Source organism: Oncorhynchus tshawytscha, linkage group LG05 (assembly GCF_018296145.1).
Source record: "Oncorhynchus tshawytscha isolate Ot180627B linkage group LG05, Otsh_v2.0, whole genome shotgun sequence".
Lineage (NCBI taxonomy): Eukaryota > Metazoa > Chordata > Actinopteri > Salmoniformes > Salmonidae > Oncorhynchus > Oncorhynchus tshawytscha.
In genome coordinates, this window is record NC_056433.1 from 61,829,252 (window position 1) to 61,844,850 (window position 15,599).

The 15,599-nt window shown below is 41.7% G+C and overlaps 2 protein-coding genes across 5 annotated transcripts; one reads left to right on the forward strand and one right to left on the reverse strand.

Annotated features, from left to right (window-relative positions):
• The first annotated feature begins 102 nt into the window (after window positions 1-102).
• pik3ca (phosphatidylinositol-4,5-bisphosphate 3-kinase, catalytic subunit alpha) lies at window positions 103-9,471 on the forward strand. Of its 4 annotated transcripts, none has more exons than XM_024421698.2 (21): window positions 103-560; window positions 1,258-1,375; window positions 2,345-2,744; window positions 2,846-3,055; window positions 3,291-3,541; window positions 3,661-3,906; window positions 4,108-4,193; window positions 4,371-4,476; window positions 5,012-5,164; window positions 5,263-5,397; window positions 5,545-5,669; window positions 5,756-5,837; window positions 5,973-6,137; window positions 6,245-6,348; window positions 6,459-6,630; window positions 6,851-6,957; window positions 7,357-7,478; window positions 7,619-7,868; window positions 7,967-8,084; window positions 8,181-8,332; window positions 8,704-9,471. In XM_024421698.2, the coding sequence occupies exons 3-21, from the start codon at window positions 2,393-2,395 to the stop codon at window positions 8,972-8,974; spliced, it is 3,207 nt and encodes a 1,068-aa protein (XP_024277466.1). In that variant the 5' UTR covers window positions 103-560; window positions 1,258-1,375; window positions 2,345-2,392; the 3' UTR covers window positions 8,975-9,471. The 4 variants fall into 4 exon arrangements, with proteins under 4 accessions (XP_024277466.1, XP_024277467.1, XP_024277468.1 ...); XM_024421699.2 differs by having other exon boundaries at window positions 1,258-1,336; XM_024421700.2 differs by lacking the exon at window positions 1,258-1,375.
• A 2,639-nt stretch (window positions 9,472-12,110) lies between these two features.
• On the reverse strand, window positions 12,111-14,923 carry LOC112251048 (kininogen-1). The gene is made up of 7 exons (XM_024421707.2): window positions 14,601-14,923; window positions 14,338-14,454; window positions 14,164-14,242; window positions 13,782-13,954; window positions 13,083-13,193; window positions 12,772-12,870; window positions 12,111-12,623 (listed from the first exon to the last, which is right to left on the reverse strand). Exons 1-7 carry the CDS (start codon window positions 14,808-14,810, stop codon window positions 12,291-12,293), a joined length of 1,122 nt encoding a protein of 373 aa, XP_024277475.1. The 5' UTR covers window positions 14,811-14,923; the 3' UTR covers window positions 12,111-12,290.
• Between the last annotated feature and the right edge of the window lie 676 nt (window positions 14,924-15,599).

The window sequence follows — 15,599 nt, forward strand, 5'->3', positions numbered from 1 at the left end:
TAAAACATGTATTTTTTAAATAACTAACATAGATAATTTTATTAGCTATTTTCTATATTATGGTTTGAGGTTGTAACCTACTCTCGTCAAACTCATCAAAACTCGCGGGACAGCTACTCCTCTAAAACCAATTTGCTACCAAAATCCCCCAGTGCATGATCGTTGCAGCTGGTAACAAACGTAAATGTTTTACTGACTGGCCGTCATATAATTGAAGCTAATGCATTTGAACAAAACATGATTGGTAGGCTTCATGCCTGTGTATCTTATTTTTGATCATACAATTTCATTGCAACTGATAGCTATGGTAAAATTGTAGACTGTTTAAAAATAAAACACAAAATTCATCATGGTTGCTATAGCGAAATCTGCTGTCAAGTCGTAGGTAGCCTAAAGTCTGGCGCTGCATGATCGAATGTACACAGCTTGCGCCGCGGAACACCCTTGGAACCCCGCTGACACATCCGCTGGAACACCCGCTGGAACCAAGCATGAGAAGGTGTTGGAAGCTAGCTAGCGCGAGCTGTTAGCCAACGAGGTCATATCGTAGACATGTCTTGGTAAGCGTTCTCGCATTTTAACTAATAATAGCTACATTCTTAGTAAAATAGCTAGATATATTTAGATTTAAATGATAAATGGCTGACAATAAGCAGACCGACAGGAGCCTAGCTAATGTTAGCTAACGTTATGTTGTTGGCTAGTTAATATCAAAACAGATTATGATTTGGAACGTCAGCAAATGTCTTTCTTGTGAATGCCAACTAACGTTAGCTAGAAGCCAGCTATAACGTTACCTAAACGAGTGTTTCTTATGTCAATTCTTTACATGTTTATATTAGCTATATCTATGACTAAAAATAATAGACGTTTTACAATCAGAGACAATATGGACACGGGACTTAAAATTTAACTAACGTTATTTCTATATGATCTAGCTAGCTATATGGTTAATAGTCATACTGTAATTACAGTCGTGATTATAACGACTATACCAATCACAGTATCTAACTAGCTAACAAAAATGAAATGATGGAAGCTAAACAACTATAGATTGCTACACAGCTTTAAGTAACGGTATGCTATAAATTGATTTGCTACAGAAGTATAACAGTCTCATCATGGACCTAACACCAGGGTAGACGTTAGTGAAATTTGCTACATGAATGATTGAAGCGTTATATATCTCCCCTTTGGCTACACACACCCACTCCTTGCTGCATGGTTTTCTTGCTCATGCTTCCTCTCTGTCTTCAGAGAATGGCACTGTGCTGATAGGTTACCTACCAATCAGCAGAAAACAACACTGGAGATCAGATGATCTGAAACATGAAGGGTGAGGGTTTTAACACAAGATAAGACCAGCTCTTTTAAGGTAGGAAGCAACATTGATTTGTCAATTTGTCAATCAAATATTCATATTTTTCCCCCTTTTGTTAACAAGTCCACATTAGGTAGATAAAGTGTGGTACTGTGTTTCTATATCTTCCGTTTATATCCTCAGCCATACATGTTTCTGTATTCAAATAAACTAGGTTTAGTGTTTCCTTTCTCGACATCCTGTTTGAAGAAGCTTCCTCATTTGCCTTACATCCTGATGACAAGACTGGATGCCTTTCATATTGAACAGACCATGGCTGTTTTCCTAGTTATTGTTAGCTGCATGTTTACTGACATTAATGATGTTAGACAGTGATAGCAGAAAAAGTTAAGTGCCTTATAGCATAGGGCTACATGTTGTTGCACTCTCAGGGAAAGGGAAAACTCTGGTATTTGGTCACAAATGTCATTGGCTCTCGCTGTATGTGGAGGATAAATGACTTGACTCCCAGGGGACAGAAATGCTTCTGTCTGTCATGTGACTGACTGAGTAGGCTAGATCATCATGGACATCGATGGAAATAAACATTATTTATCATCACAGTTATCATAACATAGGCTAGTTTGTCATTAGGTGTAGTGTTTTGATGGGTCAGTTTCCACTGGTGAATTGTGGCTAGTTCCTATTCTGTCTAGTAGGGGTGAGGGCAAGAGGGTCTTAGGGTGGCAGGTAGACTAGTGCTTAGAGTGTTGGGCCAGTAAGCTAAAGGTCTCAAGTTCAAATCCCTGAGCTGACAAGGTGTCTTGGGGAGAGTGGGATATGCAAAAATAAATAATTACTATTCACATGTGTATTAATACACACTTGTACATGTGTGAAATAGGACAAATATAAGCGCCCACCAAATTATTATAAATTAAAATGAACTACTGTCACACGACAGCAAGAGGTGGGACTGCATATGTATGTATGATGTTTTTCTTCCATATAATTGTAATGCACTGTTACTCTTTTCCACTTCAGGAGATAAGGAACTATTTTCTATTAACTTTGTGTGTGAGGACTACAGAAATGCCTCCTAGACCTTCTTCTGGTGAATTATGGGGCATCCATTTGATGCCCCCCCGGATCTTTGTGGACTGCTTGTTGCCAAACGGGATGATCCTGACCCTCGAGTGCCTCCGTGAGGCTACGCTCATCACCATCAAACATGAAGTGTTCAAGGAGGCCAGGAAGTACCCCCTGCATCACCTACTACAGGAGGAGACCTCTTACATATTTGTCAGTGTTACGCAGGAGGCAGAGCGAGAGGAGTTCTACGATGAAACTAGGAGACTATGTGATCTCAGGCTCTTTCAGCCTTTTCTGAAGGTCATTGAACCGGTTGGTAACCGAGAGGAGAAAATTCTGAACAGAGAAATTGGTAAGACTTAATTACTACCCTCCTTTTTGTAGAGAGTAACGACATGCTTACATTTTCCTCCAAAACATACAGTATCAGTAAGTGAGTTTCTTTTGTTTTAGGATTCGCAATTGGTATGCCTGTTTGCGAGTTTGACTTAGTAAAGGACCCTGAGGTGCAGGACTTCAGGAGGAATATTCTTAACGTCTGTAAGGATTCAGTAGAACTCAGAGATGCCAATGGACCCCATAGTCGGGCTTTATATGTCTACCCTCCCAATGTTGAATCGACACAAGAACTTCCAAAGCACATCCATGGCAAACTGGACAAAGGTAATTCAAATCAAGCAATGTAATGTCAAGATGCTGCAAGATGCCTAAGGCACATTTAGTGGGTGTCAAACAACAACCTTTTCTACTTTGTCAACACATAGGCTAGGCTGACACTTTAATAAGCAACAAACAAAATGATCCTTATTCCTTTTCATGATAATCTATTTCAAGGCTGTTCTCAGCCTGTGTGGAGTAATATTCTGATTTATTCTCTTTTCTGTGGCTTATTTTATAGGTCAAATCATTGTAGTGATCTGGGTGATTGTCTCACCCAACAATGACAAGCAGAAATACACCCTGAAGATCAACCATGATTGTGTGCCAGAACAGGTGATAGCTGAGGCCATCAGGAAGAAGACCAGGAGCATGCTGTTGTCCCCTGAACAACTCAAGATGTGTGTGCAGGAGTACCAGGGCAAGTACATCCTCAAGGTGTGCGGCTGTGACGAGTACCTCCTGGAGAAATGCCCCCTGAGTCAATATAAGGTTTGTTGGGCCCTAGTGTGCATGTAAACAATGCATACACATTGAAGCCTAACATTAGTTCTGACTCAGGTCTATATTACTTAATCATGTATCTTAATCCTATTCCTTTTCCCTTTCAGTATGTGAGGAGTTGCATCATGCTTGGCAGGATGCCCAACCTCATGCTGATGGCGAAGGATAGCCTTTATTCTCAGTTACCCATGGACAACTTCACCATGCCCTCGTACGCCCGGCGCATCTCCACCGCCACCCCGTACATGAACGGAGAGTCCTCCACCAAGTCTCTGTGGACCATCAACGGAACCCTGCGGATACGAGTGCTCTGTGCCACATACGTGAATGTGAACATTCGGGATATAGATAAGGTACTTGACAATGGTTATTGTTTTAGATCAACTTTTTCACATTGGTTTTCTGTTTCTGTGCTTGGCTAGCCCTCAACTCCTCTTATAGCCACTTTTCAGTAATTCATTTTCTGTAAGACTCCTTGGCGTGAATGTCTGTCATGCTGCTACTGCTGGTCGTTTTCAGGGGGTTTTGGTGTCTTCTTCCTGTTGTCCATGTAGATTTATGTGCGAACCGGCATCTACCATGGAGGGGAGCAGATGTGTGACAACGTGAACACGCAGCGTGTGCCCTGCTCTAATCCCAGGTATTACAGACACACAACACACATGGTGTCACAGACAGTATCTCGCTCATCAAGAGACATCACCATATTGTGACTATTTATCCCATGGTAATGGGGGAGGAGGGTGTGTATTGATCTGTGATATTAACACTTGTAATGGGTTCAGGGTGATTCATTGTGGCTGTGCTTGTCTCCCAGGTGGAACGAGTGGCTGACCTACGACATGTACATTCCCGACATCCCCCGGGCGGCCCGCCTCTGTCTCTCCATCTGCTCTGTGAAAGGCAGGAAAGGGGCGAAGGAGGTAAGCACTCAATTTAATCGGACACCCCAGACCTTTAATGATATAAATGATACCCACTGGCTAGAACAGTGTTCAAAGGTCTTACCTGAATGGCCTGAGGTGTCCTCTGTGGATGTTGAATTACTTATCGACTTGTGGCATGGAGCGATCGTGGCTGTGTAACGTAGGTATGAAGACTGTAACCGACACCTGGGCTGAGTGATGTCACCTAAAGGTCAGGGAGATGGGTTTTCGTGCCCGTGATGAATTAGAGATAAATGCCTCTAAAGGCCGTCCTTTGTGAGCAACCTACTGTACAGCTTGAAGCCAATTAACTGAACCAAAACAAAGTCTGTTTGCTTGCCTACTAATCTTTTCAATTCAATTCAGTACGACTTTTAATCCCCAAGGGGCAATTAGGATGTTTGTGTTAGTTACACAAGTACCCCATATAAAATTCCCTCAAGCCTGTATTCACTGTTGTCTGTGGAAGGATCGCCATTCACAATTTGTGTAAATAACCAATGCCACCCTTTGGCTCTGATCCTCTACTCAGGAGCACTGTCCACTGGCGTGGGGGAACGTCAACCTGTTTGACTACACTCACACCCTGGTCTCTGGTAAAATGGCTCTGAACCTGTGGCCTGTACCTCACGGCCTGGAGGACCTACTCAACCCCATCGGAGTCACAGGCTCCAACCCCAACAGGGTAAACATGTTAGTTAGCATGTTAACATGACCAGTCTGTGTTTCTGTGGTCCTTATCATCAGGGTTTACAGTATAATGCCTCTCCTCCACACATACAGGAAACTCCTTGTCTAGAGCTGGAGTTTGACTACTTCAGCAGTCCTGTCAAGTTCCCAGACATGACCACCGTGGAGGGACATGCTAACTGGACCATATCCAGGGAGCTAGGTTTCAGCTACTGCCAGTCAGGCCAGGTATTGGCATACATGGATATATTTATATATATATATACACACACACACACAGTTGTAACTCAAACCATTTATTAAGACGGTCTAAGGATTCCTTACTAAATAATGACTCCATATATGGTTGTTGATGTGACGTCTGATCCCCTGCAGAGTAACAGAGTGGCACGAGACCACGCCTTAACGGACAGTGATAACGAGCAGCTGAGACAGGTGTGCAACCGAGACCCCCTGTCTGAGATCACAGAGCAGGAGAAGGACTTCCTCTGGAGGCACAGGTACAGTCATAACTAGCTCTGTCACCATCATACTTAAACTTCTAGAGGCCTTAACTAACATGTCTACTGTCTCTCTTACTCACCAGGCACTACTGTGTAAATATACCCGAAATCCTGCCCAAGATCCTGCTGGCTGTGAAGTGGAACTCCAGAGATGAAGTAGCACAGGTGACTTATTTGTTTTTTAATTACTGAGACATTTCTTTCAAGAGAGCATTTTCTGAAACTCTTGTGGGAATTGTATCATTTTCTGCTGCAGCACTGCTGCAGTGGCGACATGACTGTTGTTTTTCTTGCTCTTAGATGTATTGCCTTCTAAAGGATTGGCCAGCAATAAAACCAGAGCAAGCCATGGAGCTGCTGGATTGTAACTATCCAGACCCAATGATCCGTGACTTTGCTGTTCGGTGCCTTGAGAAGTACTTGACCGATGATAAACTCTCTCAGTACCTCATTCAGTTGGTCCAGGTAGGATTTATTTTGCTTTTGTGTCCAGAAAGTGACTTCCTCTCACATTTCTTTGATTGTTTGGACTGTTGTCAAATATAAAATGTCATAATTTCCACTCTTGTCAGGTTCTGAAATATGAGCAGTACCTTGATAACCCACTGGTACGATTTCTACTGAAAAAGGCCTTGACTAACCAAAGGATAGGACACTTCTTTTTCTGGCACTTAAAGTGAGTGACTTAGAGTTACTTTGCAGAGTAAATTCCATTCTTTTCACAGAGTTGACTGACTGCAAATGCCTTTTAACTCAGCCACTTTCACTGTCCACTATGTGCCCTAGGTCTGAGATGCACAATAAGACGGTGAGTCAGCGGTTCGGCCTGCTGCTGGAGTCCTACTGCCGGGCGTGTGGCATGTACCTGAAGCACCTGAGCAGACAAGTGGAGGCCATGGAGAAACTCATCAACCTCACCGACATTCTCAAACAGGAGAAGAAGGACGAGACTCAGAAGGTAACCCAGCATTCCCTCTCTCTCCAATACACCCATGCTTATTGTGCAACATGATGATCTGTTAGAGAATCTCTGCTGTTTCAGCTTACTGTTCCACGTTTCTGTTTGACTTACGAAACTGACATCAGTGGCTTTGTTTACCTAATGTAGAGAGAACTAGGCTTCACATTTCTATTGGAGGCTTTATCTTCATTACAGCCTGCTCTGTGTGGTCCTGCAGGTGCAGATGAAGTTTCTGGTGGAGCAGATGAGGAGGCCAGACTACATGGACGCCCTGCAGAATTTTACCTCCCCCCTCAACCCTGCACACCAGCTGGGAAACATACGGTGGGCACACCACATTGGAACTCCTATACCTTACTCACCCAATGCCTGAACATGGACACTATTGAAACTGTAGATGGGACACTCTGTTTCAATGGCTGCAAAGGCCAGCAATCGCTCTTTAGTGTCCCTAGTGGTAATTTTACATGAATTTGACCTAAGTGAGTGGAGGTAGAGAGAATGTAAGTATTCTATTTCCCCATCATAACGTTCTGCTGATGCATGAACATGTGAAATGTTATTGTAACCGATTGTCAACTAATGTGCTCAGCCACTGGGCCCCTCAGTGCAGACCACTTGTATTCTAACACTGTTCATACAATTGATCAATGAAACTAATGTAGCTTGCCCCTTGTGATGACTCCCATTGTTGGCATGTTTTCCTCATGGTAAAATGCCCAGGCTTGAGGAGTGCAGAATCATGTCATCTGCCAAAAGACCACTGTGGCTCAACTGGGAAAACCCTGACATCATGTCCGAGCTCCTCTTCCAGAATAATGAGATCATATTCAAAAACGGAGACGGTGAGTCTGAGTCGAGTTTTATAATCAAACTGCGTTCTAAACAATAGCTTTACCTTGTAAAGTTCTACTTAAATAGTTTGGACAGATGGAATGTATTTAAATCCTGCCGTGGACCACTGAATATGACTTGTTTGTTTCAGACCTGCGACAGGACATGCTAACACTTCAGATCATCAGAATCATGGAGAACATTTGGCAGAACCAGGGTCTAGACCTCAGGATGTTGCCGTACGGCTGCATGTCTTTAGGTGACTGTGTGGGGCTGATCGAGGTGGTGCGGAGCTCTCACACCATCATGCAGATCCAGTGTAAAGGTGGCTTGAAGGGGGCGCTACAGTTCAACAGCTCAACACTACACCAGTGGCTCAAAGACAAGAACAAGGGAGAGATGTGAGTAAACTGTATATGTTGTGTGGGTACTTTCCTGGTTTGAAAATTGTATATCATAGTGTTTCACGGCTCAGATTTGACGTAACTCTTGTCTATAGGTATGACCTTGCCGTTGACTTGTTTACACGATCCTGTGCTGGGTATTGCGTGGCGACTTTCATCCTAGGCATCGGTGACAGACACAACAGTAATATAATGGTGAAGGATGATGGGCAGGTAGGACCTGCGTTATCAACAAGATATTGTCATGATGCATATTTTTTGCAAATGCTATGTGTTATCTTTTCTATGCTAATCTGGGATGTTTTGCAGCTTTTTCACATAGATTTTGGCCATTTCCTGGACCACAAGAAAAAGAAATTTGGCTACAAGCGAGAGCGAGTTCCGTTTGTCCTAACTCAAGACTTCTTGATTGTGATCAGCAAAGGGACCCAGGAGTGCACGAAGACAAGAGAGTTTGAGAGGTAGCCATCTTCATTTTCCCTTGTGTGAAAGGACACATCTGTGGATGTCTGTCTAGTGTTGAATGTAAAGGTTGTGGAGTTGGCAGACAGCTAGTGTCTACACAGTAGGCAGCTATTATATAACAATGTGTGCTCTGTCTCCCTGGGTGTTTGATAGGCTACTGTCTGCCAATTTTCCAGACCCTCTCCCATACTTCTGCTTTAACAAATGTACTGCTAAATCGACCATGTCCAGCCGAACACTATATATTTCAATGTCCAAATGTATGCTTTCAAAGGCTTATTTTGAGGCTATAGAGAATTCAGAGGGAACAATGGGAATGGTATATACTGATTCTTATGCATTTTGTCCTTCTCCTATTCGGTCTCAGATTTCAGGAGATGTGCTATAAGGCCTACTTGGCCATTCGTCAGCATGCCAACCTCTTCATCAACCTGTTCTCCATGATGCTGGGCTCCGGGATGCCCGAGCTGCAGTCCTTCGATGACATCGCCTACATCCGTAAAACCCTGGCCCTGGACAAGACTGAGCAGGAGGCCCTGGACTACTTCATGAAGCAAATGAACGACGCCCACCATGGCGGCTGGACCACCAAGATGGACTGGATTTTCCACACCATCCGCCAGCACGCGCTTAACTAAGTCCAGGCAGGACATCCGCCAGCCCTGCCCGGCCAGACACACCAGCCAGCTGTGAGTGGAACATCCAAACCTCATGAACTAATGGGTGATGCTTGACTATCCTATCGAGCACTTAACAATCCAGAGTGATTTATTATTATTTTTTTTACTGTATTGGTTTTCCCTGCAGAAACTTACCAACTAACTCGCCTTGTCTAAAACGGTAGTTTTTTTGCCTGTAATATTTTTTTAACCTTTTGTGTGTGCTTTTTTCTTTGAATATAAATCTTCCCTCGTTCCTTTCCTTTTTGTAAAAGAGAAGAGTTTGCCGTCCCGTTTACAGGGTCACGTGTATAGATGTCTTCCTGTAACGTAAATGCCTTTTGAATATGCACGGAACATCCCAGAAAAAAAACGGTATGAATTCAGTCATTTTTAGATGTGCAGCCTACTCCACCTGTTGTAAAAAAAAAAAAAAGATAACCCCCTGAAAGGCAGCACCTTGAAGTGTTACATTGTGGCCCAATAGCTCTACTGGCTGGTCATTTCTGGCACCACCGTTTTTAAATCCATTGTCATACTCCTTCCTTTGGCATCATATTTAGCAGTAACAGCAGGTTATATATACATTATATTTTTAGAAACCTATACATGTATACCTCTGCATGTGTATACACACACACTGTGGGCCCAGCCTGTGATACTATGATAAAGTACAGCAGTACAGAAAGTAATGAATGCACTGTCAAGAAAACCTTGCAGTTTAAAAATGAAGCCTTAATGTAGATGACGTACAATGAGCAAGGGCTGGATTTCTCCCTCTTGTGTCTTGGAGGTCAATGGTAAAATACCTCTGTTGCTCAGTGAGACGTCATCATAATGAATGTTGAGAAGTGCATTAAGCTAGACAGACATAGTCACCTCATGTAACTGATGCTTTCATCATGCATGTCAGTAGTGCAGTTGGATTGTGAACTATACAAATGTTACAGTGCTATGTGTTGGCATGGGGAGAATCAGCAGTACAGTATGTGAACATAAGACTATTTGTACATGTTGGAAAGTGGATGAAGGCTGTCCCAAGGCAGCTAGTCAGCGTTGTTTGTGTGGGCACCCCTCCCTCTCTCTGTGTGGAGTGGACCCCTCTGTTGATTCTTTATTATGATACGCCCCATGTTTACTATTGTGTTCTTGGAGTAAACCTTTTGATAATTGTTGGACCTAGGCAACTCTGAATAGGAGCTGTGGGAAAGGTTTCCATTCCATAATGGCTTCTTGAAGTCCAAACCCCTTTCAAATGAAGGACATTCATTTTGGGGTAAAAACCCTGTATTCTCATTCTCTAGCGTAACTCTGTGATATATGCTGTTGAGAAATAAGGTGGCATTTTAAAGAAGTGTCTCCTTTATGGCAGATTTTCCCCAACCCATGAAAAAATACGCACTTTTGTTTTCCCTTTTCAAATATTTTTTGTTGATTCAATGAAAGCCAAAGTTAAGTCTCTAATGTTGTGTGAATCGCTCAATGGTTATCTGCATTACCATAGAAAGCCTAAGGACTAACGCATGCATATATTTGCCTCTATATGTATCAGTTATGTTATGAGGAAAGGGGCATGTAGTGAACAAGTGTTGTGACCAGAGGTTATAGGATTTTGGTGTTTAGATTGTAAACTGTCCTTTTAAACCACCAGAAAAAAATTTGGGACACTTGTGCCTGCTTAGTATTTCAGAATTCTAACTCTCAAATACAACATGTCACAATTAATATTTCTAATACCCTAGAGGTAATATACTTGACATGGCTTCAGACTGCATTATAAATGCCTATGTTTGCAAATGTTGTCTCAAAAGTAGACCTTTCCTCCTAAAGATATAGCCTGGGAACGAGGTTCTCTAAAGTATACTATTGTGGTGGTATTCCAGACTTCATATGCATTCATGATATGGGAGTAGTCTTGTTTTGAAAACATGTTGTTCCCTTATGCAGTAAACCAATCAACTGGTATAGAGATGGACAGTTGCTGATGCAGGTGGATTTTGCACTTTTTTAACGCCTTTGGTCCTACAGTAGTTTGAGTGCAGGTCTTTTTTAAGCATAAGCAATAGTATCCCTTTCTATCTGAGATTTGTCAGATGCATTAGACGCTTATAGTAGTCACCAGCCTTTTGTTAGCTCTTCAAATGCCATTAATTGCATGGTTGTATTAACTTTGTGTGTGTGTGTGTGTGTGTGTGTGCATTAATATGGATCTGTACAGGTTATAGATTTTCTTGGGCTGGACCCATTTAAAAGCCCATTCATAATGTCAATGTAATACAGTGAGTGTGGTAAATGCTTTGTAAACCTTTTCCACTTGCTGAACAGCACCAGGGAAGATATTGTGATGCTGTACTTGAAACATCATTTGTTAGAAAAGATAACTTTTCATATTTCAGCTTCAAAAGTTTTACTTGAAATGGAATTGTTCTGAACCATGTTTGTATGTTGAAAACAAAGCTGTCATAGCCATGTGGTATATAGCACTGAGGGTTAGCACAGGCAAATCCATACCGATTGTGAATGTTAACATTTGGTCATCTTACAAGTCTCTCTACAGTTGGAGATTCTAAAATACGTGTTGACTTGGGCCATACGATGATATAGAAGGAAATAACCAATTTAATGTGTAAATGATGTAAACAATTTGTTATTTAAGAAAACGATCAAGTGTCATTTTTTGTTTTACTGAAACATCTGAAGTGGTTAAATCTCTTCATTTAATACAGGTTTATAGACGTATTGAATTGTATTTTTCATATATTTTGTCATTACTATCAACAAAGCTACTATGATTGTATTATTACACAGCCATCCTGCATGAGTTTTAAAATAATATACTTTTATTTATTCTGCTAAGCAGCTATAAAGAAAGTTTGGCACTAGGAACAACTAATAATAATCCAACCTCTAACCCATGACATACTGTGCCTGCATTATCAAATACAGTATTCTTTGTTTCTGTTTGCTTCTAAGTTAAATACTTGCATTGTATCCAGACTGACTACAATTATTTGAGTGTTACGTGACAATGTACAAATAAACTTCTCAGTTACAGTAAGTACTTACTTTTGTGGATAGTATGTTGCTTTACAGAATAACACAGCACCCAGCACAATTTCGTACATTTAGTTATTTATTTTTAGTATCAAATTGCCAAACAGTTAATATGTACTTTGACAAATTTGAGGAAATGCAAAAGTGAGAGAACTGCATTGTCAAAAAGAGAATAAAATGATTATTTTTATTTCAAATCAGCAGGTGTGCTTATGATACAAATGCATTATACAGCATTCACTTATTTTTTCCCCAGCAAGTCTAAATCACTAAAGCACCCCTCTACCACTGTTGGGGGTGTTGTGCTTTTCTCCTGTGCAGGGCTGGGGATTGTTAGAGGGACAAACTGCGTCCAGGGCTTGGAGGGGCAGTGGAAAGGGCTCTCTGCAGTAGTGGTGGGGGGCATGGCTGGCTCTGGGTCTCTGCTAGCTGTGGTGACAGCAGTCAGGCTGAGCTCCTGAGACTCCTCTAAAGACTCCTCTTTGGCTGAAGCAGTTGAGGCTGGAGTTGCTTCAGCAAAATTGTTGAAGTTCCTCAAGGGAGACCATCCAGGAGGCCTTCTTCTAAAGACTTCCTGTGAATGGAAAAATGTTCCTGGTCAAAATCCTCCATTTAGCACAAATTTCCAAAATATATAGCTACACATCACTACCCTATTAATGTATCATATTTTCGGAGCATCATTGATATGCTATAGTAGTATAGTTTGCAGAATGTCTCACAAAATTCTGAAGGGGACCTGGTGCACATTCCACATTTGCTTCTGCAGTCTCATGTCTCCAAGGTGCCACATCTACTGTAGAATTGCAGTGAGCAAGTTCCTAGAGAGACGGTACACAGGATGGCAGGGACAAGCATTCATGATACATAGCATTACAATGAAATGTTATGATACCACATTGAATGGTATGGGTTTTTTTCTCTCCAAAAAGTATAACTATTTAATTTCCTTTCAGAAGTATTACAACAGCAGAATCATATTATATATACTGTAGCCTATTCAAAAAATACTATGAGCTCCATTGTGGTTTACCACATCTTCAGCATCTGGATGACATTCATCGTTCAGCTCTTTGTGGTCCGCTTTGGAGCAATTGCTTTTCCTCATATCGAACATCAGTCTATACCTGAATCCAGCAACCACCTAAGAGGAGCATGTGAAAGAAGTTACTCAAAGACATTAGTTTGAGCCGCCCTCCCCCCAGTGGATTCTGGAATGACACTCCTAACGCAAACAACTACAGTGCAGTCCAAGGGTCACACCCATAGAGGTAAATATAGCCACACCACACCCACTAATTCCAGAGCCAAGGAGATGATTTGGAATATTTCCATTGGAAGGGATGAGCAAAGACACTTAACTTAAATTATATTTTTTTCAAAAGTAGATAACTTTAAAAGATTTGTGTTGTTGGTAACTGTTGTAGGGTCTAACACCCCTGATCCCAACTGGTCACTCGGTTACCTGATTCACACTTTAGGGCTAGAACTGTACCGTACTGGCTCTGATCTTCTCTTTTCACATGGTCGTTTCCAGTATGGTTCCAGCAGCTATCGTAGATGCGTAACCAGATCAGCCATGGCCTAGTTCAGCTCAGTTTGTCCCTACAGTGTGAATCAGGTTTAAATTGAACAAGGTATTTAGAGTCTTGCTCAACTTTCCACCAGGTGGCGTAGTCAACTAGCCTTTGTAGCATTCAATAACTCAGAGTGAGATTTGAAACTGATTTACCTGTCTCGTAGCAAAACCAACACTGTTCAGGACGAAGTGATGGCTGGAGTCAGAATCGGCATTGAACCTGGTGATGGAGTATGTCACAGGAGCCTTTAGGTCCTCACTGTCCACATCAATCTCCTTAGGACACCCCAGACATGTGGAGCGTTCAGCAACAACAGGGGCCTCCACTGGAGAACAGAGAGGGTTGTCAGTATAGAAATTCATTTTAACCACACATTTTTTGGTGATTCTCATCTAAATCAACAAATGTAAATATTCCTCTACATGAGTCAATCTTTGGTTGACATTTATCTGGTTGTCTGGAAAAACTCTAAGTATAAATAGACTTGTATGTGGTCTTTGGCTTGTCCTACTTTGTGTGAAGTGAAAAACTAACCAACTGGGTCACAGAAAACTGCCAGGACCTCTTTATCTGTCTCTGACATGTGGACTGTTGCATTACAAGGGCTTGGCACCTGATAAATAAACAGAACAATATATTTTTTTATTGTTATTTAAAAATCAGATTGCACAGAGATGTCATCTAATAACAATGTACCAGGTAAGTTACCTGGTTCCCAGTTGAGAGGTAGTCACAGTCTCTCCAGACTTTGTTTCCCCCTGCTGGACAGTCAGTGACCCTGCCATTGAATTCCACAAAGTACTGAGTGCCTGAGTCACTCTGAGCCTACAAGAGAGGAAATAAATAAATACTGTGACTGTGTAGTAATGTTCGTATTTTCTCTTCATCAATACAATGAACTCAAGATGTATGCAAAAAGGACTGGATAAACAACTAAATATAAATAACAATGTTCTCAATATGTCACCTACCGTTGAGGCCTCCAGAATCTGGTAGAGTGCTAGTTGATTTCCATAAGGAAGCTTCTCATTGTACTTGACAAGGGCCAAGTCCACAGCTGCCTCCACGTCTTTGTCATCACAGAACACAAGGACCTGCTCTGGCTCAAGCTCCTGCCCCTGTCCTAGAGCCCAAAGCTGGAGAGAGATCACCAGCACACATAGCCTCACTCCCAGCTTCATAACAAAGACATGTATGTCCCAGGTCCGGAGAGAAGGAAATGTGAGACCAGATCTCGTTCCTTACTGGACTCCTACCTCTGAAATGATTGACTGTAGTCTATACGCCTACACAGACCTGTTCAAATAAAATGAGACAGTGCACAATCAGAAAGGCATCCAGGCAGTCCCAGTGACAACAGAGTAAATGTTTACTTATCTGCTGTCACCACCATGCCTGCATTCTTTGAAAAATCTATATCTGTCTCTGAGTTGTGGAGAGTTTATGGCATGCAAGAACAATGATGGACATGTTATAAATCATATTATCCTTCTACATTCACTTGTTGTGACACCAGTTTGTTGTCTTTACCCATCTCAAAAGATCTATCAAGGAGTCAAGTGCCTGGGGAGGGTTTATTGTCCTGTCTCCTCTATAATTTATGGAATAAAACCTTGAACGTCTCTGTGAATGTGCTGGTCAAATGAAACATCTCAAATTCATTTCCTGTAATAAATAGCCACTTCATGACTTTATCAAAACTTTCTGGTCTAACGAAAACAAATGTTTTATCTCTAAAGTAAACATACATATTACTTTAGTATTAGTGTATGTCAGAAGGTAATACAATAGTAGAAGTCTGTGTTATTAAGATGTAAATGGAAGGCAATAGGACAACCTCTCTCCCATTATAAAGTACTTGGATGGGGGAACATGACCCTTTCCAAAAATGCTTGTCAGTTTGTCAATCCAAAATGAATCCTGACTTGGATTGACACATTGCTGCAGTAGTGTGTATTTTAGGAGATACT

Bases quoted from the DNA above. Each gene is read 5' to 3' on its own strand.
- pik3ca (XM_024421698.2), top strand. From the start codon at position 2,393: ATGCCTCCTAGACCTTCTTCTGGTGAATTATGGGGCATCCATTTGATG. The intron at 5,838-5,972 runs GTGACTTATTTG...TCTTGCTCTTAG, and splicing joins CCAGAGATGAAGTAGCACAG to ATGTATTGCCTTCTAAAGGA. The intron at 8,333-8,703 runs GTAGCCATCTTC...ATTCGGTCTCAG, and splicing joins AAGACAAGAGAGTTTGAGAG to ATTTCAGGAGATGTGCTATA.
- LOC112251048 (XM_024421707.2), bottom strand. From the start codon at position 14,810: ATGAAGCTGGGAGTGAGGCTATGTGTGCTGGTGATCTCTCTCCAGCTT. The intron at 13,955-14,163 runs GTTAGTTTTTCA...TCTGTTCTCCAG, and splicing joins AGTTTTCTGTGACCCAGTTG to TGGAGGCCCCTGTTGTTGCT. The intron at 12,871-13,082 runs GTAAACCACAAT...CCGTCTCTCTAG, and splicing joins ATCCAGATGCTGAAGATGTG to GAACTTGCTCACTGCAATTC.